This window comes from Mus musculus, chromosome 14, assembly GCF_000001635.26.
Source record: "Mus musculus strain C57BL/6J chromosome 14, GRCm38.p6 C57BL/6J".
Lineage (NCBI taxonomy): Eukaryota > Metazoa > Chordata > Mammalia > Rodentia > Muridae > Mus > Mus musculus.
Window position 1 is genome coordinate 21078874 of NC_000080.6, and position 26118 is coordinate 21104991.

The window sequence follows — 26118 nt, forward strand, 5'->3', positions numbered from 1 at the left end:
AGTTCACTTAAATTGTTACAAATCTTGAACCAGATCCTAGATTTTGAGATACCTTATTTAAGCCTAGCTAAGTAAGACCCACGCCTTTAATCCCAGTGCTTGGGAGGCAGAGGCAGGCGGATTTCTGAGTTTGAGGCCAGCCTGGTCTACAAAGTGAGTTTCAGGACAGCCAGGGCTACACAGAGAAACCCTGTCTCGAAACAAACAGCCTAGTTATGTCATTTTTAGGGTAGCAGTCAACTCTTAATTTCTAATTATTTTAATTAGACTATCCTTTTAAGCTTAAGGTCTTGAATGATTTGGCTAGAGGTATTCTGACTATCATAATTTGTATTTTATTCTACTAATTTTTAGTGATTAAGAAGCTAAATTTTTGGCTTACAAAATTGGTTATCCTTGGAGAACTTTTATCCCTTGTTATGTATATCAGGTCTTCATTTGGGCCATGTTAGAACATAGTTGATAAACTAATTCTTTTGTCAGTCTAAATTGTTCCAATAGGAAAGGTAAAGCCTTAAATGTAGGAGATCTAGAAAATATTGGAATTTTTTTTCTTTCTCTGTGTGGAAATTGTTTTCCGGAATGGAAGCGATACATTCTAGTTTGCCAGGAGTAGAGTCTGAGACAATGTAGGTCATTCACTACTACTTTGTGTACTTTTTTACTGAGTAACACTTTAAAAGTTTCTCTGTTAAACATTGCCTTGTCTTCATAACCCTGTGTGCAGTCTGCTTTGGGGTTGTTTACAACTCCCAAGTTGTGCCAGGGACCACTGGGAACCCCGTTGGGAGTAGTGAGGGTATTTGCTGTGCAGTCTGTATGGCCAGGTTTGGCTGAGACTATTTTGGGACTCTTGAGTCTGTCTGTGTCCTCCATCATCATCATGCTGGAACTGCTAGTGTGGGTTAAGCCCACACTGGAAAGTTTATGTGGGCTGTGGGTGAGGTCCTGGGGTATTTTTCTTTTTAAGGCTCAGGACTTTTGAGGTACATCCAATAGAATCCTCCAAACTACTCAGATGGAAAACATTATATGGAGACAAAAGTAGGGCTAAGATGGAATTTTGTTGAGCTGGGTTCTTTGCAGCATTTAAGCAGAATTTTCAAACTCATTTTAGGACCTGGGAGCTGAGCTCTGCTCTGCTCTTCTCTTCTCTTCTCTTCTCTTCTCTTCTCTTCTCTTCTCTTCTCTTCCTCTTTCTTTCTTTTTAAGAATTTAAAAATTCAGATTGCTATATAAATTTTTATGTTGTGAGATTTCTTGGTGAGCTAAATAAGATTTGAAGATACACTGAAACTATTTGATCTATGAACTGTCTTAGAAAACTGAAATAGGACCTTTTTCCTATGTGCAGTGTTTCAGCTGTTAATGCTCGTATTTATAAATAGGTCATCTTTGTTTGAGAAAACACACAAGGTTTTCTAACTCCAAATCATTTCAGTCAGTGAATTGCTACATTAAGCAGAACTGTCAAAGATAAAACTGGAACCAAATGATGGTGACTGGCCAGAGGTTAACTCTTTCCTGCTCATTTGTCTAGCATCCATGGCTTTCTTTACTTCTGGTTGTTGCTTTTAAAAATTGCTGCAATAAAACATAAATAAAGCTGTCTTATAAACCAGGCGACCACGTACCCCAGTTTGCCCAGAGCAGGTGCTGAATGGTGCCTGTTAGCTTGACATGATTACTGTTAGGTTTTTTATTTATCCATTTGGATCGTGAATTATCTGGTCACCTCATGTAATCATATTGTCATAGGAGTTTTAGTTGTTGAAATGTTATTTGAAATAAAGCCATAGATAATGACTGTACCCCTATTTTGTCTATATCTGGATGCTTCTCTTTGACCAAACATTTTTATATTAAAAGAGTCCTGAGTGTCTCAGTGTGTTATATTGAACAAAAAAGCACATTATATGAAGTTTAGAATCATTTATTTGCTGTCTGATTTTTGGGAGGTTATGTAATCTTGCTGATTTTTTTTCCCCCTAGGAATTCTTTACTAGTTTGCTCAACAAAGATAATAATAAATAATAATGCCTCCCCTATTATTGGTACTTTGTGAAAATTTAAAAAGGAGAGAGCCTATTCCTGCACATTGTCCTCTGACACCCACCAAGTAGCACATGTGTGCACGCACGTGCGCGCACACACACACACACACACACACACACACACACAGAACAAATAATAAATATATAAAAACACTTTTCTATAGCACAGAGGAACTGGCTGTTTAGTGGAGCCTTTACAGGGTTTATCTGTAGCCCTGGCTGTCCTGGAACTCACTCTGTAGACCAGGCTGGCCTCGAACTCAGAAATCCGCCTGCCTCTGCCTCCCGAGTGCTGGGATCAAAGGCGTGCGCCACCACACCCGGCTGCCTTTACTTCTTTTTAAAACTGTTTTACTGTGAGGAGAGCAGGGAACTAATAGAGAAGTCAGGAATACACTCTGGAATGAAGATTTTGGGAGCTAGGGATTGAAATTTCAACAAGTTAGAATGTTGAAAAGAGTTTCCCAATAGGAAGATTAAAAAAGCAGATAATGCTGGTCAGAGATGAAATATTCTAGAATGTGCAACAAAGATAAGAATTAGTATACAAATGTAAGGGTTATATAGCTAAAGGCCACACATTACCCCTGTTAGTTTATATTTTTTATGCCAACAGTATATATGCTGTAAAATCATAGAGCCTGCATTTAACATTTTTTCTCATTGCTGGAGACTGAACCTCTTTTATCACATATGCTACACCATTGGGCTACATTCCCTTGTAGCTGAATGTTGACAGTATAGTTACTTGCACAAACAGCACTCAGCCTTAGATACAGGACAGTTTTTGAGAAGTTCTCTTTCAGCTCCTTTTCAATTAATCCTGTTCCCCTCACCACCCAGGCAGCTGCTTTCGTTCTTCTATTAACAGTAACTAATTTGCCTATTTTGTAACTTCGTATAAAGAGTCTTGTACACTAAGGGCTACTCGAGTTTTGTTTATCATGACAATTTTGAGGTTCATCCGTTTTGGTGTGTCAGTAGCTTATCCTTTCCGTTCCCGAGTACTGTCCCATCATTTGTAGGTAGCTACAGTGTTACTGTGCTGCTCTTTGTGTACTTTACAATTTTTGGCTATGATGAACAAAACTCCCATGAACATCCTGTTTTTCTCCTGTCTTCCTTTTTGTCCTGCACAGTTTGACAGTGTTCTACCACCTTTCTCTATTCCTTAGTTGAGGACACTGTTCTGTCTTTGTGTAAATGTGGCAGTGTATAAGTCAGGGCTCTCTAGGGAATAAAACCGATGATTGAAAATTCAAGAGGATTTACTGTGACAGGCTTGCTTTCAGGTTGTGGTCTGTGTGGATAGTCCAACAATAGCATCCAAGCCTATGGAAAGCCAGCCCTAGAGTCTGCTAATTCAGTATACAAGGCTGGGAGTCTCAGCTGCTCTTTGGTCTCTGTTGGACTCTTGAAGTAGGCACAAATACCAGGGAAGGAATCCTCAGGAGTACGATGGGTGAACTTGCCGGGGAAAGTGAGGGCAAACAGGCAAAGAGTCCTTCTTTCATGTCCTTTTAGGAGGACTGGCACCTGAAGGTGTGGTTCAGGTTTATAGCCAATCAAGAAAATCTTTATAGGTGTGCTCAGATACTAAGGTTTTAGGTGACTCCAGATATAGTTGACAACCAAGTCCACCCTCTTGTCAACTTGACAAACAACCACATCTCATTATATAATGCTTCATTTTCAAATGAAAACAATAGCCTGGTTATATTTCTACCTAGCATGATATAACAGTTCTACAAACAACTGAAAATGCATTATATATTTTAGAACTGGTGGCAATATTCTTTGAGGAATACCATAAATGTGATAACCACTAATATCTCAATTGATGTTACATTACATTATAAAGAAATAAAATATAAATATTGCGTAACGTGTGTCTACATACATATGCAGGTACATTCTTAGGATGGACATATTCATGTCACTTACATTCCATGGTTCTGCAGCTGGTCACATGACCTTAGTTGGTATTTATAACTTCATTCCTTTACTAACCATTCTGTATTTTCTCCACCCTCTGAAAGCACTCAGCAGGTCTTGGTTCTTTTCCTGGAGGAGTGACCCATACCTTCATTCCTGAAGGGTCTGTGTGCTTTGTCATCCTGCCTAGACAGACACTGTAGTGCCAAGTGACATACACCCTAAAGGATCTCCTGCTGTCCACTCCTTATCTCATTGTGGAGCAGCAATCCTGTTTTCCCTTTGTAATCTGGATCAGTCGCCCCCTCCTGACACTGTTTTTCCTTTTTTTTGCCTTTTGGCTTAAGGGCATCAGAAGCCCAAAGTGGCCAGAAGTCTGAGCTTCCAGTTACATGGAATGTTTTGTGTGTGTGTGTGTGTGTGTGTGTGTGTGTGTTTAGTGAGAATCAATTCCCATTCTGGAACCAAAATTTCTAGGCCGCCAGAATTTAAGGTTGCTAGTGAGCCATTAGGGGCCCTAGTAAATGGAATCGTTCACTTCTTACCCCTTGATAACTGGCCCTGTGAGTCCTGGCTGTGCGAGGAAACCATACTGTATACTGGACATTGATTCAAAGTATATACTGCCTTATGGAGAATCCTGCACCATCCTTCCAGGGTGCTGTTACCCAATTGCACTGTAACTGTGTCATCAGCCATTCCACCGTTCTGTCTGGTCAGATGCTTCAGGATGGACGGAACATGGCCAAACCAATGGATTCCATGAGTACGGGTGCATTGTCACACTTCTCTGGCTAAAATGTGAGTTCCTAGGTCAGAAGCAATGTGTGAAATACCACGACTGTGGGGAAGGCATTCTGTAAGTCCATGGATGGTAGGTAGGCTTTGGAGAAGCATTAGATGAAAGAAAAGCAAATCCATAGAGAGAGTAAATATCTATCTCAATAAGGACTAAGTGTGTCCTTTTCATGAAGGAAGTGGTCCAAGTGGCTGGTCACCCTGGGAAAGTGTGTGAAGTAGGGGCCTCAGATCTGCCACTCAGCAGCTGACTTCCTCGGTTTTTTTCTTTTGTATCATAAAAAACTTTGATATACTGTATTCATTCAAATAACTGTACAATTTATACTGATTTTTCTGCTCATTATATCAGTTCGTTCGTTCGTTCATTCCTTCCTTCCTCCCTCCCTCCCCCCCTCTCTCTCTTTCTCTCTTTTCTTGCTGTATTGGGGATTGAACTTTGAGCCATGTGCATGGTAGTAGACAAGTGCTTTATCACTGAACTATATCCCAGTCTTTTTTATTTTGAGATAAAGTGTCACTAAGTTTCCCATGTTGGCCACGAACTCACTCTGTAGCCCATACAAGCCTTGAACTTGCTATTCTACTGCTTTAGTTTCCTAGGTGAGATTATGGGCCTGTGTTGCCACATCTGACATGACATGGCACCCCCCTCCCCCCTATTTTTCTTATGATATAAGGAATCAAACCTTGGGCCCTCCAGGACTATCTCTCACTGAGTTGTGTCTCCAGTGTCAACTCCTATGTATGGTTTCTGAGACAGAGTCTCAGACAGAGTAATCTCTACTGACCTAATAAAGCTTTCTATGTAGACTAGTTTTAAACTTGGAGTTATCTTCCTGTCTCTGCCTTTTAAGTCTTAATATTTGAGAACTTTCTAGTTAATTTTTTATTTTCTGTTATTTTTCAACAAACTTTAAAGAATTTAATTTCTGTTAAAGTTTTATCTTTTCTGTATTTATGTTTTGCTTGCATGTATGTCTGTAGACAGAGTGTGTGCTTGAGGCCAGAAAAGGGTGTCAGATCCCTTTGAAGTGGAATTACAGATGGTTGTCAGCTGCTATTTGGGTGCTGGGAATCGAACTTAGGTCCTCTGGAATTATGTACTCCTAACTTCTGACCCATCTCACAGCCCCCTCATTATTTTCAGTCTCCCTCTCTCTGTCCCCACCCTTCTGTCTCTCTCATCGTCTCATTTGTTTGAGACAGTGCATGTGTGAAACAGGGCCCCTCACTGAACCTGCAGCTTGTTTTGACTAGACTGGTCCCCAAGCCCTAGGACCCTCATGTCTCCGACTCCCAGTGTAGGGAGGAATCCAGAGGTGGGCCACAACACCCAGCTTGTATGTGGTTTCCCTCCTCTGCTTACAGCCTATGTACTAGTGTGTGTCTGTCTGTCTGTAAACACGTGTGCCATGGTTAGAATGTGGCAATTGGTTCTGTCCTCTAACCATAGGGATTCTGGATTTGAACTTAGGTCATCAGGCTTAGAAGCGAGGGCCTTAACCAGCTGAGCCATCCATCTTGCCAGCCCTTTTGGTTCTGAGAACTCGGGTCCTCCTGCTTGTGTAGCATGGAAGCACTTCACCTACGAGTTCCTCTCCCCAGCTCAGTCAATAATATTTTGAGTGGAAACCTCATGCTCCAGTTGTTGAATTTAGCATTTTGTAAACACCAATTATGTCCATTTGTTTGAATTAATTTTAAAGATATGAGTCATATAGTATAAACTAATTTTAAAGCAGACAGATCAGTTTATACTTAGAGTCCAACAGCTATCACTGCAGAATAGTTTTGAAACATTTTTATCAGTTTAAAAATGAAACATTATAGCTGTTAGCGGTCACTCATTTTCTACCTATTGTATAGTACCAACCATCCTTTGGAAACTGTAAAATCTACTTTTTTGCCTCTGAATTATTATTTTTAAAAAATTTTTGTTTTTGTCTTGTTTTCAGGACAGAGCTTCTTTGTGTAGCACTGACTGTCCTGGTACTAGCTCTGTAGACCAGGGTGGCCTCGAACTCGGAGATCACCCTGCCTCTGTCTCCTGAAGCCTGGGATTAAATGTGTGTGCTGCCACAGCCTGACACCTCTGTGAATTTTTATTCTGTTGTGTCATGAGCACAATCATGTAATTTTTAAAAAAGATTTATTTATTATTATACATAAGTACACTGTAGCTGTCTTCAGACACACCAGAAGAGGGCAGGGCGCCAGATCTCATCACAGTTGGTTGTGAGCCACCATGTGGTTGCTGGGATTTGAACTTCAGAAGAGCAGTCAGTGCTTTTAGCTGCTGAGCCATCTCTCCAGCCCCCGAGTAAAATGTTTTTAAAGTTCATCCATGTCATATCAGCTTATCAGTATCTCATTTCTTCTCATGGTTGAATACGTTTTGATGTGTAGGTTATTTTGTTAAGCCAGCTCTATGGGTTATTTTCAGTCTGGCTGTTGTGAATAGTAGTACTGTGAGCACCCATGTGTAAGTTTTGTGTTGCCATATGTTTGTTTCTCTTAGGGAAGGATGCAGCTTCATAGGATAATTTTATGTTATTTTGTGAACAAAAATTCCTGGATAGAAGCTGACAACAAAGGCTGACTGACTCATTAGAACTTTAATGATGTGGAAATGATGGAATGTTGCCAAGCCAAATTATCTTGGGCTATCTTTAACACACTTAATAACCATTTATTACCTTCCTCTCCGTGTGACCTAATATCTTTGTGACCGTTAGGTAAATCTTTTGGAATGTACAGACAGACCCCTGCAGATAACATCTGAAGTCCATAGTTTGATTTCCCAGCTTTTCTAATATTTCTACCAATGTATTCAGAAAGGGTCTTGATTTATGATTTTCTTGTGTTACTATAAAACTTTATTAAACTGTTACATTATTGGAACATGGCATTTGGTAAACTATTTCTGGGTATAATCACTCACATTTGGCTTCAGAACAAACCATGTTTTTTGTTCCTTTGAGGTAAAAGCCCCCATTTTTCTGTCTCCTTCCTTCTCTGTCTCTTCTTCCTTCTTTAGAAACTTCATCCCTGTTTACCAATGTGGCTGCATCATTTTACATTTCCAACAATGTCTGAGGATCCAGTTTTTCACATTCCTGTTATACTTGCTACTGTTTCCCAGTCTGCTTAGAGATACTGTGCCTGTCGAGGCACATCCTAAACACGCAGCCAGAGCTTACAGCAGTAAAGCTGTCGTTTGTGCTTGTGCGGTCTTCTGCCCAGGCAGATATGGGTGCTTCGGGCCTTCCCTTGTCTTCCTTAAGCTTGGCCACTGCAATTTTAGGAACATTCTGGAGGTTCCCTCTGTGGATGTTTTTTCCTTACACTTTCCCTTTTATGTTTTTGGTTAACTTGTTTGTTCCAACTGCTTCAAGCAGCTGGAATGTTAAACAGTTGCAGCTGGTTGTATTTGAGATGCTCTTTGGGAAACTCTGAGCACAGGGCAAGCTCAGGATCAGCTCAAACACGGGAAGGCTTGAGCTTCTGAAGGACCTGTCAGTTAGCTGAAATGATTGCAGTTCTCCGAAATAGAGCTTTGATAGTGTACCAGCACATTTCTCACCTCTCAGGGGCTGCCTGGCATCTGGCTTCAGTCTGTGAGGGTTGTTTCTTCTCAGAATCACTATGAAACTGGGGAGAGGCAGAGAGGGATCTCTATTCCTGTGATAAAACTGTAAAAGCAACTCGGAGAGGATAGGGTTTATTTCTGTGTACAGCCCAGATCCCAGTCCATTGTCAAAGGAAGGCAGCACAAGAACACAGGCAGGGCAGGCCGCTGGGGAACCCAAGCATGGCTCTGAAGCGATGCTGCTTAGTGGCCCTCTCCTCCTGCCTTGTTTAGTTTGCTTTCATATACAACCTAGATCTGCCTGCTTGCTCAGGGTGCACTCCAACCCCCCTGGCCTTTCACATCAATCATTAATCAAGAAAATGGCCTACCAAATTGCCTGCAGGTGTTTTCTCAATTGAGTTTCTTCTTCCTAGATAATTCTAACTAGTGTCAGGTTGATACAAATCTACTAAGACCTTAAGTAAAACCACTAGGAAGCTAGCTGCCCTACCTGCATTCAGCCACTCTCCCATAGCTGGTTATGTATTTTCTTCTCCTTTGGAGCTCTTATAATTGTAAAAGGATGAGTCAGTTTTGCAGTCTGAAAATTATTATTCATTTATAAGCTGGGTGGGGTGGCCCATGCCTGGACATGAATCACAGAGCAGCCTAGACTACACAACAAGACCCTGTCTCAAGCAGACAAATGTGGCAAACATGTCAATATTTCAGTGTTAGGTATAAAAAAGATACTGAGACAAACGGTCACTTATGTAGTTGCTTTGTCAGTCAGGCCAGACCCTGTCAGGAAATTGCTCGAATGGCCCCATTCATTCGTGAGGAAATAGTGCAATGCTTTAGACACACGTCACTTTTCTTCTGTCTAGCATCTTCAACCTTCTACTCCTTTGGTAATTTCTTTTTGCGCTAAACATGTATGTTTCGGGGCTGGAGAGATGATGGTGCAAAGGTTAAGAGCCCTTACTGATCCCCAGATGAGCAGTTCCTTGACCCAAGCTCTGTGACTCCAGCTCCGGGAGATCTGGAGCCCTTGTCTGGCTTTGGAGGGCACTTGAACATATGTGGCCGTGCACACACCCTCTCTCACTGTAAATAAGAAGAAAACGAAATGTTAAAGAAATATGTATGTTCAGATTCCAACTTCTTGGGACCAACTTTTACCTTCCTCATACACCAGGTGTTTTAGAATTACTCAGGCCATCTAGGTGATTGAGCCCGCCCTTCTGTGGGAGGGTTTCCTGACCATCTTCCACCATCGCATCTAGTGAGATGAGCTTCCATATGTTCTTCTACATTTGGATGAAACAGTTTGATACATAAAACCACAAACTCTGCTATTTATTCCCCAGAAGAGTCTGTTGTCAAAGACAGTCTGGAAGGGGACTGACTGGTCTGGCCACCCAGTCTCAAAACCTGTAAAAATAGCCAGACTTAAAATGGAAGGCAGGAAAGAGGAGATTTATTCAGTGTGGCTACTTGGAAAGAGGGGCAGAGATTCGGGCCCCTGCCCTCAATCTGTCTTCAGGATCCTGGAGAGAGATTAAAGTTTAAATAGCCGGCCAGGAATGTACACATCTGTGGTAACAATCAAGGTGTCTGCTCTTCCGCTCTCACCCTGGAAGGTGGTCTGACAAGCTGGTGGAGCTGTGTGAAATCTTTCCTGGAGACAAATCCTTTCTTTATCTAGCTCCTTCCCTTCTCCCAGCATGAGATTCCTGGAGAAATTCCCATTTCTTTGGAGTTCATTGTTTCAATAGTGTGAGTCAGATTGAGAGACATTAGTGTCCCTTTAGAATACCTTTATCTCTGCCAGTCTTGTGCAGCTGAAGAAGGCCTATCACTCCTTATCCCCCTGCCTCTGTCTCTCAAGAGTAGCAGTAGGCTTATAGGTGTGGGTAGTCGTTTATCCATTTCTAAAAATAACTATCATTGCTAGGCATGGTGGTATACACCTTTAATCCCAGCACTCCAGAGGTAGAGGCAGAGAACATCTCTGTGTTTGAGCCCAGTCTGGTTTACATAGTGAGTTCTAGGTCAGCCAGAGCTACAGAGAAACCCTGTCTTAATCTTCTCCTATCTACAGTCTCTCTCTCTCTCCCCCAAAAGTGATTTTTTTGATTTGTGGCCTTTGTTCCATTACTATAAAAACGTCCGGACATTCGCTTCCATGTTGGAACATGGAACTTGGTGGAGCCTAAATCCATGTTCCCGATATGCTCTCTCCAATTTGGCTCCAGAATAAACTTTTGAAGAACCAGTCTACCTCAATTTTAGGCTTAAAAATGATCTTATAGTAAAGCCAAACTAGGTTCATTTCTGTTTATGATTGAATCTCTGTTTCTCGAGAACTGTGTTATGTCCCACCCTGTAGCCTTAACTACAAAATGTTCTGAACTGCCTGTTCCAGGAATTGCAATCCTGCCTTTATTTTATTTTATTTTTATTTATTTATTTTAAGATTTATTTATTTTTTATATGTAAGTACACTGTAGTTGTCTTCGGACACACCAGAAGAGGGCGTCAGATCTTGTTATGGATGGTTGTGAGCCACCATGTGGTTGCTGGGTTTGAACTCTGGGACCTTTGGAAGAGCAGTCAGTGCTCTTAACTGCTGAGCCATCTCACCAGCCCCCATGCCTTTATTTTAAAAAGTTGTTTACACATCTTGCTTTTGAAACTTAACTTTGTTTCATAGGGTTATGTGGCCACCAATGACTACCTTGTTATGTTCACCTTGCAACCAAGTCTTTGCTTCAGGAAGAACTAACTTATGTTCTGCTCCTGTAACTCTGCCTATTTTGCCCACCAAACCCCTAATAAAACCCCCTAACCCTGAGCTGTATAAAAACCTTGTCTTCCTCACATCCAATGCTGCTCTCTTGCACCCCACCTTAGGGGGAGGCAGCTCATGTACACAAATAAAAAAGTGTGCTGTAATTAATTTGGCCATGACAATTCGAGTCAGTGGTCTTTCTCATCCTATCTGATTAACACCATCTCTTCTCCTCCTTGAGCTGAGACTTGGTTTTTATGAAAATGGCATCTCCCTACATACTTTGCTTTTGTTGGTGATTACATTAGTTATTTTTCTGTTGCTCATCTAAAACATCATGGCCACAAACAACTTATGGGACAAAGAGTTTATTCTGGCTTACAACTCCAGAGGGAGCGTACATACTGTTGGGGAGGCATGGCTGCAGGCTGCCAGAGCAGGAAGCTGAGAAATCACATCAGGGATTCTCAATTCAGCAATTCCCTCTAGGGAACTGAAGTAGGGTAAGGCTATAAATCCGCACTGCCTGCCCCAGTGGTGGACTTCTTCCTCAAGCTGCTGCCTCTTGAAGATTGCATAACTTCCTCAAACAGCACTATTGATTAGAAACCACAGCTTCAAATACTGGAGCCTAGGTGGGACATTTCAAACCACCACAGTTTTTCTCCACCATGTCTACCTGGCCCCATCCCTGCCTCCTGTTGACCACCGTCTCTATCCAGGACATTTTCATGTCTCAAGAGTCCTGTTCTCTTCATTTCCCCTTACACTGCCCTTTCAACCTCTTTCCTCTTTTATGGTCCCTCTTTTAGTTTTATGACTTATGCCACTACAATACATACACATATAAAAATGAAATTCTACAGTCTCTATGAGAGGGGAAAACATGCAGTATTTTCTTTTTGAATCTCAGTTACTTTGCATAATATAGTTTCCAGCTATATTCATCTTCCTGTAAATGTTATGATATACATAGTAAAACTTTAAATTTTTTTATTTATTTTATATGTATCGATGTTTTGCTTGCATGTATATCTGTGCACCACATTTATGAGTTACTCATGGTTGTGAGCCGCCATGTGGAGCTGGGAGTTGAACCCTGGTGCACTGGCAGAAGAGTTGTAACTGCTAAGCTATCTCTCCTATGCAATGGAATTTTATCTTTTTAAATGTTTTATGGCTTTTAAGAAATTGCAAAAGAAAAGAGTGACCCAGAACATGAGTCACTCGGTTGTTGCCAATGATGCATTTTGCATAACCATGCTGTTTTGCAAATCCAGGAAATCAATGTTAGTAGAGTACTCCAAATTTGACTATAGGATTTTTACCACCTTTTGTCTTTGCTTTTTTTCTTTTACATTTAGCTGGTAGTGATAACATAAAGTTTTCTCATGTCCAGGTTTGTCTGTCCCCACAGTTGGTACTATACTCAGTTCACTACAAAGAATCATTACTGTGCTGTCCTTTTTTGTCCATGCTGTCCCCTAAACTCAACCTTGGCATTTACCATTCTTTTTTGTAACTAGAATAGCGTTTTTATTCCTTAAGATGTTATTTGGATTAATGTTTGTCTTGGGGTTTCTGTCACTGTGATAAAATACTACAACCACAAATAACTTGGGGAGGAAAGGGTTTATTTCGTCTTACATGTCCTGATCACAGTCCCTCATTGAAGGAACTTGGTGTAGGAACTAATGAGATGCTATGGAGGGGTACAGCTTACTGACTTGCTCCTCGTGGCTTGCTCAGGTGCTTTCTTATAGCACCCAGGGCTACCAGCCCTGGTGGCACTGCCCACAGTGAGCTGGGCACTCCCACACAATCAGTCACTTAGACCATTTTAGATACGCGTCCTTCCCAAATGATTCCAGCTTCTATCAACTTGACATAAAAAGCATTGGTAATTTAATATTATGTCAAGAATAACAAGATCATTTCCCTCTCTTATTATGTTTCAGGTTTATTTCATTTGTCTTAAGAATCTCTTTTTCTATGTGTATGATGTTTTGCCTGTATGGATAATATGTCCACCATATGCATTCAGTGCCTGTGGCCAGTTGAAGATGTTGGACCCCAGGGACTGGAGCTATCTGTGGTTGTGATCCACTGTGTGTGTGCTGGGAACCAAACCCAGGGCCTTTGTATGAGCAACCTGTGCTCTTAGCCACTGCCAGCCCAGTAACATCTTTGTGTTATCTCTAAAATACTGTCTGATGTGCAACTGGCAAATCAAAGGTTTAATCAAACTAGCATGTTAGGCTTATGTTCAAGTAAAGATATATTTATTTTCATATTTGCATTTTCTAACTAACCCTCTCTTTTTCTTTTTCTTTTTTAGTGAAAATGTGCTATTTGGAATGGGGAATCCTCTTCTTGACATCTCTGCTGTAGTAGACAAAGATTTCCTTGATAAGTAAGTATTAAACGCTTCATATATACAACATCAAACATCTCTGAAGTGAAGTGATTAAACTGTGGGATTGTGCTGGTAGGATTGCTCAGTGGGTAAGGGCACTCCCCACCCAGGCTGACAACCGAAGCTTGATCTCTGAGAGCTCCATGGTAGAAGGAGAAAAGTAATTCTTGCAAATTATCCTCTGACTTCCACACACACGTGTATGACATGTACATATGCACATACTCATACACATACAATAAATGGGTACCTAATGCAAAAAAACCTTATCAATAACAAAACATCTGATAATAAAATCTCTGAAAATAAAATCTCTGAAAATAAAACCATATATCACCCTCAGTTGGAGGGAAAATCAAGCAATTGAAATTTTTTTAGTTGCCTGTTATTTATTGAGTAATTAATTACCACAGTATCTTTTTGAAAATATATTTTGTTTATTCCTAATATTTTTTTCAGTTAAAATTTATTATATAATAGGTATGGGATTACATGCCTGTAATCCAGGCCCTCAGAAGACAGGGTCAGGAGGATCATTGCAAGTTTGAGGCAAGCCTTCTACAAAATAGGTTTGAGGCCCCCTGAGTTACATGAGAAAATGTCTGGAAACAGACAAACAAGAAGAAGCAACACAAAACAAAAATAGTGCTCAGATAACTGCATTTCCATAGGCAAGACAGTGATGCGGAGTTCTTACTTTATACCGTATAAACAAATTAACTCAAAATGGAGCAAAGCCCTGACTCAAGAACTCAAACTGTAAAAACCTTAGAAAAACCAGGTGTAAATTGTTGTCTAGGTTTTACGATTATTAAATTCAATATTAGTAAAAGCACAAGCAATAAGAGAAAAGAAGATGGGCCTTATCAAAAATATGAAACTTTCTTCTACACTGTGTAGAGATTGAGGTCTAGGGATGTAGCTGTATAGTAGGGTGCCTGCTTAGCATGTGTAAGTTTCTGGGTTCAGTACCAGCACACATAAATGAGGATACACAACGCATGTGTGTGAGTGCGTGCACGCGCGCACATACACACACGCACAAAATCAAGCCAACCGTCAGGATGGAAACAAGTCACGTAATGATTTGACATCTAGTATTTAGAACAGTGGTTCTCACCCTTCCTATGCTGGGACCCTTTAATACAGTTCTTCATGTTACGAGGACCCTCATTTATACGTTTGCCACTGTTATGAATTATAATGTAAATATCTGATATGCAGGATAATTGTTATGTAGCACTGAAGGGGTTGAGATCTATAGGTTGAGAACTGCTGATTTTGAAGCTTTAAGAAGTTTTTACGTAAATTCATTGTTTTTAATAGCTGAGTAGTACTCCATTGTGTAAATGTACCACATTTTCTGTATCCATTCCTCTGTTGAGGGACATCTGGGTTCTTTCCAGATTCTGGCTATTATAAATAAGGCTGCTGTGAACATAGTGGAGCATGTGTCTTTATTACATGTTGGAGCATCTTCTGAGTATATGCCCAGGAGTGGTATTGCTGGGTCCTCAGGTAGTACTATGTCCAATTTTCTGAGGAACCGCCAAACTGATTTCCATCATCCTGAGTAAGGTAACGCAATCACAAAAGAACACACATGATATGCACTCTCTGATAAGTGGATATTAGCCCAGAAGATCAAAATACCCAAGATACAATTCACAAAACACATGAAGGAAGACCAAAGTGTGGATACTTCAATCCTTCTTAGAAGGGGGGACAAAATACCCATGGAAGGAGTTACAGAGACAAAGTGTGGAGCAGAGACTGAAGGAATGACCATCTAGAGACTGCCCCATCTGGGGATCCATCCCTTATACAACCACCAAACCCAGACACTATTGTGGATGCCAACAAGTGCTTGCTGACAGGAGCCTGATATAGCTGTCTCCTGAGAGGCTTTGCCAGTGCCTGACAAATACAGAAGTGGATGCTGTCAGCCAGCCTTTGGACAGAGTACAGGGTCCCCAATTGAGGAGCTAGAGAAAGGATCCAAAGAGCTGAAGGGGTTTGCAGCCCCATAGGAGGAACAACAATATGAACTAACCAGTACCCTCAGAGCTCCCTGGGACTAAACCACCAACCAAAGAAAACACATAGAGGGACTCATGGCTCCAGCTGCATATGCAGCAGAGGATGGCCTTGTGGGTCATCAATGGGAGGAGAGTCCCTTGGTCCGTGAAGGCTCTATGCACCAGTATAGGAGAATGCAAGAGCCAGGAAGTGAGAGTGGGTGGGTTGGGGAGCAGGGGGAGGGGAGTTTCAGAGGGGAAACCAGAAAAGGGGATAACATTTGAAAAGTAAATAAAGAAAATATTTAATAAAAAAAAGTTTTTATAGCTAAAAAGCAAAACTAGGGTCAGGGAGATGGCTCCTCAGGTAAATACATTTGTCACGAAGTCACCAAGCTTGACTTTGTGCGTTCAGTCCCTGCCCTTTACATGATCAAAGGAGAAAGCTCACTCTTCCATGCCGTCTTCTGATCTCTATCTGTCTCTCCACTTGTCTCTGTGCCTGTCTTTGTCTCTGTCTCTATCTGGCTTATCCCCGATGGAGGCACTTTCTCAGTAGATGCTTCCTCTTCCCACACAATGGTAGTTTGTATAAAGCTGACAAAAACTAGCCAGCAGATTGCTCTGTTCCTTTTCATCCAAGTATTAGTAGAATACTAATTAGTAGGTTAGAGAAATATGTGTATTTGCTTCAGAACTTGTTCATTTTAATTATTGTATTAAATTGTATTGATTGACTTTTAAAAAGACAAGCTTAATGATTTTCTTCTTGATTAGGTTTTCAATTTTTCAGGTGTCAAAAACTATTTAGTGTGTATGTATATGTGGACGGCCGAGGTTCACAGTGGGCGTCTTTCTCTTTGCTCTCTACTTACTCTGCTCAGTCTCACAGAATCCGGCACTTCCATTTTAGGTAGCTGGGTCAGCTAACAAGTCCCTAGAGTCCACCTCTCTCACCTCCCTGTGCTGTTCCTATTGATGTGCACTTCTGTGCTTGTCTTTTATGGGGGTGCTGGGGATCTGAATTTAGGTTCGCAGAGCAAGTGTCTAACCACTGTGCTATCTTCCCAGCCCCCAACACCTCAGCTCTTGAACTGGAAAGTTGCTAGTTTGCCTAGAATTGACATGTTTTCAGAATACAACAAACATTGTTGTAGTTAAAAAATATAATTAAAAAAATAAGTGGAGTAGTTATCTGCTTGCATTAAAGTTTTTGAAATATCCTCATTATTTATTATTACAAAGGTAGTTTTTCTCTGAAATAAGAACAAAATAAGGATTCTTAACTGAAAGTAAGAACAGAGTTAAGTTAATCAGCTTTGATATATCCAATTTGTCAAAATATCAGAGCTGAAGATTAATAGGCTTTTTTCCGACTTAAAAAAAAAAAAAGCAGGCTCCTGGAAAGATTTCTGTGCCATACAGCAGAGACAGCGTGCTCATGTGGAGAGCCGTGCAATGTGTGCACACCATCAGATGAGCCTTGGTCTCATGGAGGGTGAAGGAGGGCAGGTATTAATGGGTGGGAGGGAAGGATCATGTAAGGTATCCATAGTAGATAAAAGTCACAACAGAGGAAGGAGGGAACTAACGGAATGGCCATTGGGAAAAAGCAACATAATTAGAAGTAAAAATACCTTGTTAGTTAGACTAGTTGAAGAATTGTGTATGTTCTCATAGATGTAAGTCATTTTGTCTGGGAAGTTGGTGGGTAGAAAAAGCATGCATGAAATATGCTGTTTAGTGTTTATTTAAAGTTGATTGCAAAGTTCACTACAAAATCAATATAATTAATTTATAAATGAATCATTTGTATAAATAAAAAATATTATAAATGGGTATATAGTAGGTTTGAGGGTGAAAAAAATTTGAATGTCAAGTGAGAATTTTAGTTTTAAGACTGCTAATCTAAGGTCTCACACACTAGACAAATGCTTAACCATTAAGTTCTATCTCCAGTCAGGTAGTGGAGGCACATACCTTTAATCCCAGCACTAGGGAGACAGAGGCAGGTGGATATCTGTGAGTTCAAGGAGGGACAGTTTGGTCTACATAGATAGTTCCAGGACAGCTAGGGCTGCTCAAAGAAGCTCTGTTTTGAAAAAACAAACAAACAAACAAACAAACAAACCCAACCAACAACAACAAAACAACAAAAAGAGGCTGTTTGTCTGTCTGTCTCTTCTGCTAAGTCTTGGTATACATGCTTAGCTAGTCTAAAGGTTGGTTGGCCTTGAGCTTTTGAGACTCTAACTTCTGTAGGGTTTAGATTTTTTTATTGTTACTATGTCACTCTCCTTGGGTTAGTTAATTATTTTCTTTTCCAAGGCCAGTCTTATCTCTGCCCCAGGCAGAACTGGAAATTGCTCTATAGCCCAGGCTCACCTCAAACTCTTGCCATCTTCCTACGTCAGCCTCCCGAGTGCCGGGGTTACAAACATACCACTGTGCTTGATTTGTTCAGGGCTTTGGGTCAAACTGAGGTGATTGTCCCTGCTATCAACCACACCACACCCCAGATGGCAGCTTAGGTGCTGTTACAAAATTGTGTGCTTTCCCTCATGGATGCACACTTTCTGTGGGATTTATTCTACTGGTACTTACGGTACTCATAAAGGACAACTCTGAAATCCTAAAAGAGAAAAGTTGGTTTTTTTTTTTTTTTCAACACGGCCTCTCTGAGGCTGGCCTCAAACTCATAGAGACCTATTTGTCTGCCTTTGCCTCCTAAGGGCGTATCCAGTGATCAAAGCTCTCAGTCTAAAATTCCTGAAGTCTAAAAATTCCCCAGAGGACAGTCCTAAAAGATTAAAATCTCAGTTTTTATTCTGGAGAGACAGAATGTCCAAAGTGTGATTCTCACGGGGAGGTTGGTTTGGGTTCTGACAAGCTGTGTGAGCAGCAGAAGTATTTTTTCAGCCTTTTGTAGACTTTTCAATCCGGGCAGGTGGAACAAACTTGAAATCTCTCCAGAAAAATCTTCATTTGATGTGATGTATACAGTGTTTCCAGAGATAGGGTGTGAATCTGTGAGTGGACTGGATGGGAAGATCTGTCTGTCATTGTGACCCATCACCCCAGATCAGCCCGAGCTTGCGGATAACAAAGAAAGACTACTGGTCTCTTAGACAGTGGAACTTCTTTATCTCCATAGTCACAGCAATCTATTCTTGCAGTAAATCCTCTCTCATATATCTGTATATGAACATGCATATATGCCCTGTTGGCTCAATTTTTCTGGAAACCCATTACTGGTACACATTAGGTTTCAGAGAAGCAAATATAATTCCTTACTGTGTTACTTAAGACTATATTGGAGATGCTTATTGTTATCTTGTGAAAAAGCTGTGATAATGTAATAGGCATACGCCTGTAATTACAGCCCCTCCATGAGGCTGAGTGAATCCTTAAAGCAGAGTAACAAACTGTTACCACGGCAGAAGGACCATGAGTTACAGTATGCAAGGTCCCCTCTCAAATGCAGAAAAACGTCTGTGATAGGTTATGAAAGTTATGAAGCTGCTTAATGTGGTAGGGAGGAAAAAGCTTGTTATTACTTGAAAAGTAAAATCTCAACTGTAATGGCAAGCCGAACGCTAGCTACCCTTTCAAATGGATGAGGTACTTACAAAATTTGGAGAGCATAGCTACCCCTCAAGTACAAGTACTGAGATTTAAAGATCACAAGTGAAAATGTGAAAAATACAAGAAGATTTGGTGGGGTATGTTTCTAATTTCAGTAGGTCAGGAATACTAAAAGTCATAATTTAAGGCCAGCCTCGTCTACATTGGGACAAACTAGAACAAGCCAGCCAAACAAACACCCCTCCCTTCCCAAATAACACCCAATACATCTCTCCTTACAAATTACTTACTCATGTCCTACATCTATCTGTGCCTTAACTCATAGTGTGGTACAAACATTCTTCACAAAATAAGAATTGAACAAGGCTGGAGAGGTGGCTCAGAGGTTAAGAGCACTGACTGCTCTTGCAGAGGTCCTGAGTTCAATTCCCAGCAACCACATGGTGGCTCACAACCATCTGTAATTGGATTTGATGCCCTCTTCTTGTGTGTCTGAAGACAGCTACAGTGTACTCACATACATAAATCTTTAAAAAAAAATTGAACAACAAGAGCTGCATTCTGAAGAACTTGTGAAAGATACTTGCTAATACAGAGATGTCTCCAGGGTTACAAATCATTAAATGGTAAAATTATTAGACATTGGAGTATTAGAGATGATAGCCTTAGTTTTGCAGGAGTGAGTGTTGAACCAAGAGCCTTCACATGCCAGGCAAGTGCTCTTCTGCTGAGACAACACACACAAAAGGCTCTGGAGGCAGAGGCATCTCTGAGTTCAAGGCCACTCTGGCCTACAGAGCAAGTTCCAAGACAGTCAGGGCTACATAACAACACCCTGCCTCAAAAAAAAGAAGCAAAGGCATTTTATTTATTTGTTATTTACTTACTGTGTGTGTGCCTCTGTGCTTGCTTGTGTGCATGTCATAGAGTGCACATGGAGATCAGAGGACAACTTGCGGAGTAGGTTCTCTTTCTACCTGTACGTCTTTGGGATTGAACTCAGGTCATCTGGCTTGTTGGCAAGTGACCTGATCACAGAGCCATGTGCTGCCCTCTCCGTATAGACTCTTATATTCCTTCTGCTTCTGTCAGAAAAACTAGGTGTTTCACTTTGTCTAGTCATTGTCAACCTCAAAACTAGTCTCTGCTGTTTGTTTTAAAAAACGTGGACATTCTTGCTCCAGGTGGATCTGAAAATTGTAGACAGTATTTGTATGTTTATGTGTTCATGACTTTCAGGAAAAGTCAGAGCACTTGGTGAATTTTCATTGGAAGATTTAGTACACTTAGTGGAAGCTTGAAATGGACTCTAGTATGAGAAAAGAGTCCATTTTCAATAAAAGGGAAAATACAGGGAAAAAAGAGAAAGTGCCTTTCAGTTGGTTCTTTCCCTCCCCACTGGACAGCTCATCTCTGTTTTTCTCCGCCTCCTAATGAGCTGCTTTCCTTCCTTGGCATTTCCTTCTGGTTTAGCTTTACGAGTGGCAGGCGGTGTTTTCGTCCCTGTGCTGTCCACCCACTCCCTCAGGAAGTGCCTCTCTGTGGTGCGCACAATGCACGGGTGGATCTGAGACATGTCTTGCTGATGGCCTGGAGCACATTCTCTTGTAGGGAATGTAGGAATATGGATTTGGTCCATTATCCAGAGATGGAGAGAAGGCTGAGCAGGACCAGGCAGGCGCTGGCTCAGTGTGGCTACAGAACTGTTGTCCACTAGTGTAAATTGTTAGCATTATTTTTCTTAAATGCAGCGTTCAGTGCATTCATCTTCATATCGTTTCCAGCACTGGGATTAAGTTACAAAGGAACTTTAGAGATTTGTAGTTTGTTATTTGCTCCAGAAGTGTCATGTTACAGCATTCACCTTACATCTAAGCATGTGCAGGTGTGTAAAACCACTGGCCGTCCTCAGGGAAGGGGGAGAGAGATGGCTTGTTTGTACGACATAGCATTTTTCCAGATCTCAGTTCTTTGGGTTGTTGTACATGAAGTAGTAACACATAAAGATGATGTTGTGGTTGAGACTAGGACTCATTAAATTGTCCAGGCTGGCTTTAATTAGTGATCCTCCTGCCTCAGCTTTCAGAGTGCTGAGATTACAGGTATGTGCCACCATGCCTAGCTCATGGATTGTGTGTGTGTGAGAGAGAGGGGGGGTGGGAGAGAGAGAGAGAGAGAGAGAGAGAGAGAGAGAGAGAGAGAGAGAGAGAGAGAGAAAGGGGTTGGGGTGGGGAATGGATGGAGAAGGAGAAAGCTGTATCAGGTGTTGATTCTTTCTGTTTGCCATGTGGGCTCCTATTCACAGGCTTGGTGACAAGTGACTGAACCTGCTGAGCCATCTTGAGTCTACTCTACCCTCCTATCCCATGGAGATTTTGATAAATGCCATCAGAGTCTCAGATTGTCTTTCATAGTACTAGTACTTCAACTCACTAAAGTCACAATAGCCTAGTCTATACAATTATTAACCTTACCGATAGGTGCTTTTGACCTCCTTACTTATGAATGTGGGTTATTGCTCACTGCTGTGACTTTACTGTTGTTGTGGGGATACTTGGGATGCTTTTGCTGCAGAGACACCCATGCCGCTATTGGTATTTTATTTATAAATTGCCCTGTGAAGAGCTCTGTCATAGTTTTGTTTCTCAGATCTACCTTCAAAAATTTAAATAAATGTCTTCTAAAAATGCTCACCAAAAGTAGTTATGGAAGGAGGCTAAGGAAGGAGAAATACTGAGCTTATTAGCAGGAGATAGTCATGCAAACCCAAGGGATATATGAGTTTATGACAAGAGCTTGTTATTTATACCAGACGCACTAGAAACATAGTGAAATAAGCCTTAACAGAGTTCATTTTACTTGACAGTAGAATACCACTGGTGACCCCAGCTAGGTAGATCACAGTGGAGTGGTGGGAAGAGAAGCCAGAACAAACCATTGATAGAAAAGCAATGGGAAGTGTAACGGGCCAGTTTGTAGATGTGGCCAAGAGCCCAGCAGTGACACATTCTGAAAGATCCTGAAGAATAGAACACTACAGGCTTTATATATTCAGGCTTAAAATCTAGTTGAACTCTGTTCTTTCAGATTCTCTAATTTTATTTCATATCTGCTTTGCTGACGAGAAGCTAAAACACTACTTCATAAATCCTGTAACTTTTGGCTGATGTTTTCATCTTAGCTGTGTGATTCACTCTTGCTCTGTTTCTTTATAAGCCTCCTGAATGTTGGCTGAGCAGCTGTCTGCAAATTGTTATAATGGTTAATACTTTTGCCCTTCCTCCGTTTCTAGTCAGTCAATCAACCTCTCTCTCTTTCTCTCTCTCTCTCTCTCTCTCTCTTTCTCTCTCTCTCTCTCTTTCTCTCTCTCTCTCTCTCTCTCTCTCTTTTGTTTTATGTAAACTACAGACAGAATACATTATCAGACAGTCTCCTAGGAAGCATCGTGAATTGTCAAGTTGTAGAAGAAAGATAAAATCAGGCAAGATGAGGATGGAGAAAGTTTTCAGATCAGCTAGAAAACTGGTAGGCGTCAGGCCAGAGAAGGGAACACAGCAGAGAGACTGCTGCAAAGCTTTGGCTAACCTCTGCCAAGAGCACATTCCCTTGGTGTTTCCCACTCAGTGGTGAGGACCAGGGCGACTCAGCAGGCTGAGCCTCACTTAGCAGTTTGATCAAAACAGGCGACTTTCTGCCTGCTGCTTGTCCAGTGTGGGTCCTTTCTTCCGGTCCCCTTTGGTTCTTTTCAAGTTCTTACTTTGACGGCTTAGAAGATAATGTTGTTTATGAGGAAAGTCATGAGGCGAGATGAGAAGGGGCCACGACAGTAGAGGAACAGATAAAAACTGCTTTTTTTCCTCATCATATAAAGAGGAAACAGTATTTCCTTTCATGCCACTGCCAATGTTATACATCATATAACTTCATCTTCCTTTTTTGCTTGCTGAATTGTGAGGCCTAAGAGACAAGAAAGTTTCTCTCTTAGCACAGAAGGAAAGAGGCACTGACTAAAAACCTTTTGTATGATGTGTCTTGTACTTTGTGAATGTCCCACACAGCTACTTCAGACTTTTAGATGTTTATAGTCCATAAACATGAATTGATAAACAGATGCTCTCACACACATTAATATTTTGATCTTTGTAACTGAATAAAACTAATGAATCACTTTTTTTGTGAATCCTAATTATGGTGAATCTATATAACAATCTACAAAAATCCAGAAGCGCCAGCCTCTTTTCCTTGTTAAAGCTTTGTGTTCCTTTTGCTTTTAAATCCTGTGTACTTTTATCCTTGTGTAGTTCATTCTGCATATTAACATATTTCATGAATATTGATCACCCTATGTTTCTGCAGTAAAAATCTATATGTAAATCTAATTCTGAAGCTTCTCTATCATTAGATTCTGTTCCACACACAGTAAAGCACACAAATGCATTAGATTGTGAATAATTAAATAAAAGAAATATGGTGATCAGAAACACAGCTTTTACATGAGATGAGGAAACTGTTTCTAAAGCTTTTGTTCAACTGGCTTACTCTTGTGGATAAATAATATTCATTGCTTCACTGAGGTAGTGTTCTGCTTTGCTGTGTGTATATGCGGTACCAGGGGTTGAGTATCTGGCCAAGTGTCCAAGCCTAACTTTTCTCCTCAAACTTACAAAAGACAGCATCTTGCTAACTTTGCACACGTAGACCTGCTTCTGCCTCCTTACTGCTAAGATTACAAGTGTTCACAAGACTTTACGTCTTTCCCAGTACAGTTAATTGTGCTACCTGACCAGCGTGTCCCCATTGCTTGTTGGATTGAGAGAGAATTTTCAGCAGTGCCAGTTATTTGAACACTGTCATCAACAGTTGCATGTCAGCAGATTATTTGATTAAGCTCTTGGGTAGTACTGAAAGCAAAACTGAGAAGCCACCAGGCTAGCTGACTACAGATATCAGAGACAGGAAATTCTGGGAGATATACTTTGAAAAGCTACTTAAGGCTCTTGCTTCCCACCTCCCCTAACCTCCAGTGCTGGGCATCAAACCTAGGGCTTCGTGCAGTTAGGTGGGCTCACTTCTAGTCATCTGGGTCATGAGAGAATTGAGTGAGATGTCCCAACCTGAATGTGGTGGGAAGCATCCTATGGTTTGAGGACCTGTACCACATAAAAAGGAGGGAGTTGTCTGAGCATAAGCATGTGTCACCCTGTGTCCTGTCTGTGGATGCAATGTTACTAGCAGCCTCACACTCCTGTGCCATGCTATCCTCAACACGATGAACTTCCTCACATCATGGGCCAAAGTAAACCCTTCCTTAAGTTGTTCTGGACAGGTATTTTTGCCATAGCAATGAGGAAAGTATCACATGTGAGAAGGGCTTATTAAGTAGTGAGATTACTACACTCATTGTGGGTCTTTTTCTCAGAGGCATCGTGTTTACCTGAGTATTTAACAAAGTGTTGGGGAACAGTCGACACTTAATTTCAGCATGACTGTGTCAAACGGTTTTTCTCGATACATTTTTATAAGCAGCTATGAATAAATATTTATTCCAGAATACTCATTTTAATGACATTGTCTGGTTTCTTCCCTACCTGGCAAAGTTGGTGGTGCTTTGTCGATTAAGTCAGAGACGTGTAACAGTGTTGTAAGTGCTCATTTGAAAGAACTCAGCAGGCTGTGCACTTCAATTTGATTGGAGAACCTATAATCAAATGTCTAATTAAGGCAAGTATGTTTGCATGTTTATCTGACCAGTGTGTTCTTAATGTGTTGCAGGTATTCTCTGAAACCAAATGACCAGATCTTGGCTGAAGACAAGCACAAGGAACTGTAAGTTAATTAGCCTTTTCTTCTTCTTCTTCTTTTTCTTCTTCTTCTTCTTCTTCTTCTTTTTTTTTTTTTTTTTTTGGTGTTTCGAGACAGGGTTTCTCTGTGTAGCCCTGGCTGTCCTGGAACTCATTCTGTAGACCAGGCTAGCCTCCAACTCAGAAATCCGCCTGCCTCTGTCTCCCGAGTGCTGGGATTAAAGGCGTGCGCCACCATGCCCAGCTTAGCCTTTTCTTGTACACACTTCACTCTTCGAAGCAGATGTTGTTCAAGTCACTTGAAGTAAAAATTGTATATATCATTTTTATACATATCATATATATATAAATCATATGCATCTTATTTATATATAATTAATATATATGTAACACTATGGCTGTAATCATAGTGGGATTAGGATAATTTGCACTATATAGTTTGTGCTATATCAAGTAAACCCCAGGGGTAATTGTCTGTGATACCCACTGAAACATGTCCCATTGTATTTGATTTTCCAGATTAAGATGTATGTTTGGAAACACATCATTTCATTTTTTTTTTTTTTTTTTTGCCCCTCTGGTATAAACATGAGATTCATGATTAAATTTGTAGTTTATTCAGGTGCTTTTTCTAGCACTTGCTAAAGGTGAAGAAACATGGTTTCCTGTCTTATATAGCTTTATACAAAAGCAAATACCTACCTATTGTTTAGTATAAAATAAAATACTTCAAACATGAAGCTTGAAATATGAATGCTTTTGAATTTTTTAATGTACTTCTTTTAGAGTTCTATCTTTTTACTTTTGTGAAATACTTACAGAATGCTGGAACATCTTTGACATTTTTCTTGTGGAAGGTAGTAATTAAACGATTGCCATCTGACAAGGACTGTCAGTGTTTTAGTTACAAATGATAGGCTTGGGAAGTTTGAAACTTGTATTTTAGGATCATCTAAAGAGGGAAACTTTAAAATTTTTATATGCTTCTATTTTTTTATGTACTTTGCCTATTAATTAGGTTTCTATCACCTTTATAAGTACACTGATTTTCCAAAGTTCCTTCAAAAGTTTCTTAGCGTACTAGATATACTAATTTTATTAGTGTACATATTTTATTTAATTATGTAGAGAAAAGTTGTTACT

The 26118-nt window shown here is 40.6% G+C and overlaps 1 protein-coding gene across 6 annotated transcripts in view; it reads left to right on the forward strand.

Annotated features, from left to right (window-relative positions):
- Adk (adenosine kinase) overlaps positions 1–26118 on the forward strand; it is a 395996-nt gene that overhangs the window by 26300 nt on the left and 343578 nt on the right. For all 6 annotated transcript variants that reach the window (NM_134079.4, XM_006518440.4, XM_006518441.3 and 3 more), the window contains exons 2-3: positions 13494–13568; positions 24947–25000. In NM_134079.4, the coding sequence (NP_598840.1) occupies positions 13494–13568; positions 24947–25000 (129 nt within the window). The remainder of the gene's footprint in view (positions 1–13493; positions 13569–24946; positions 25001–26118) is intronic.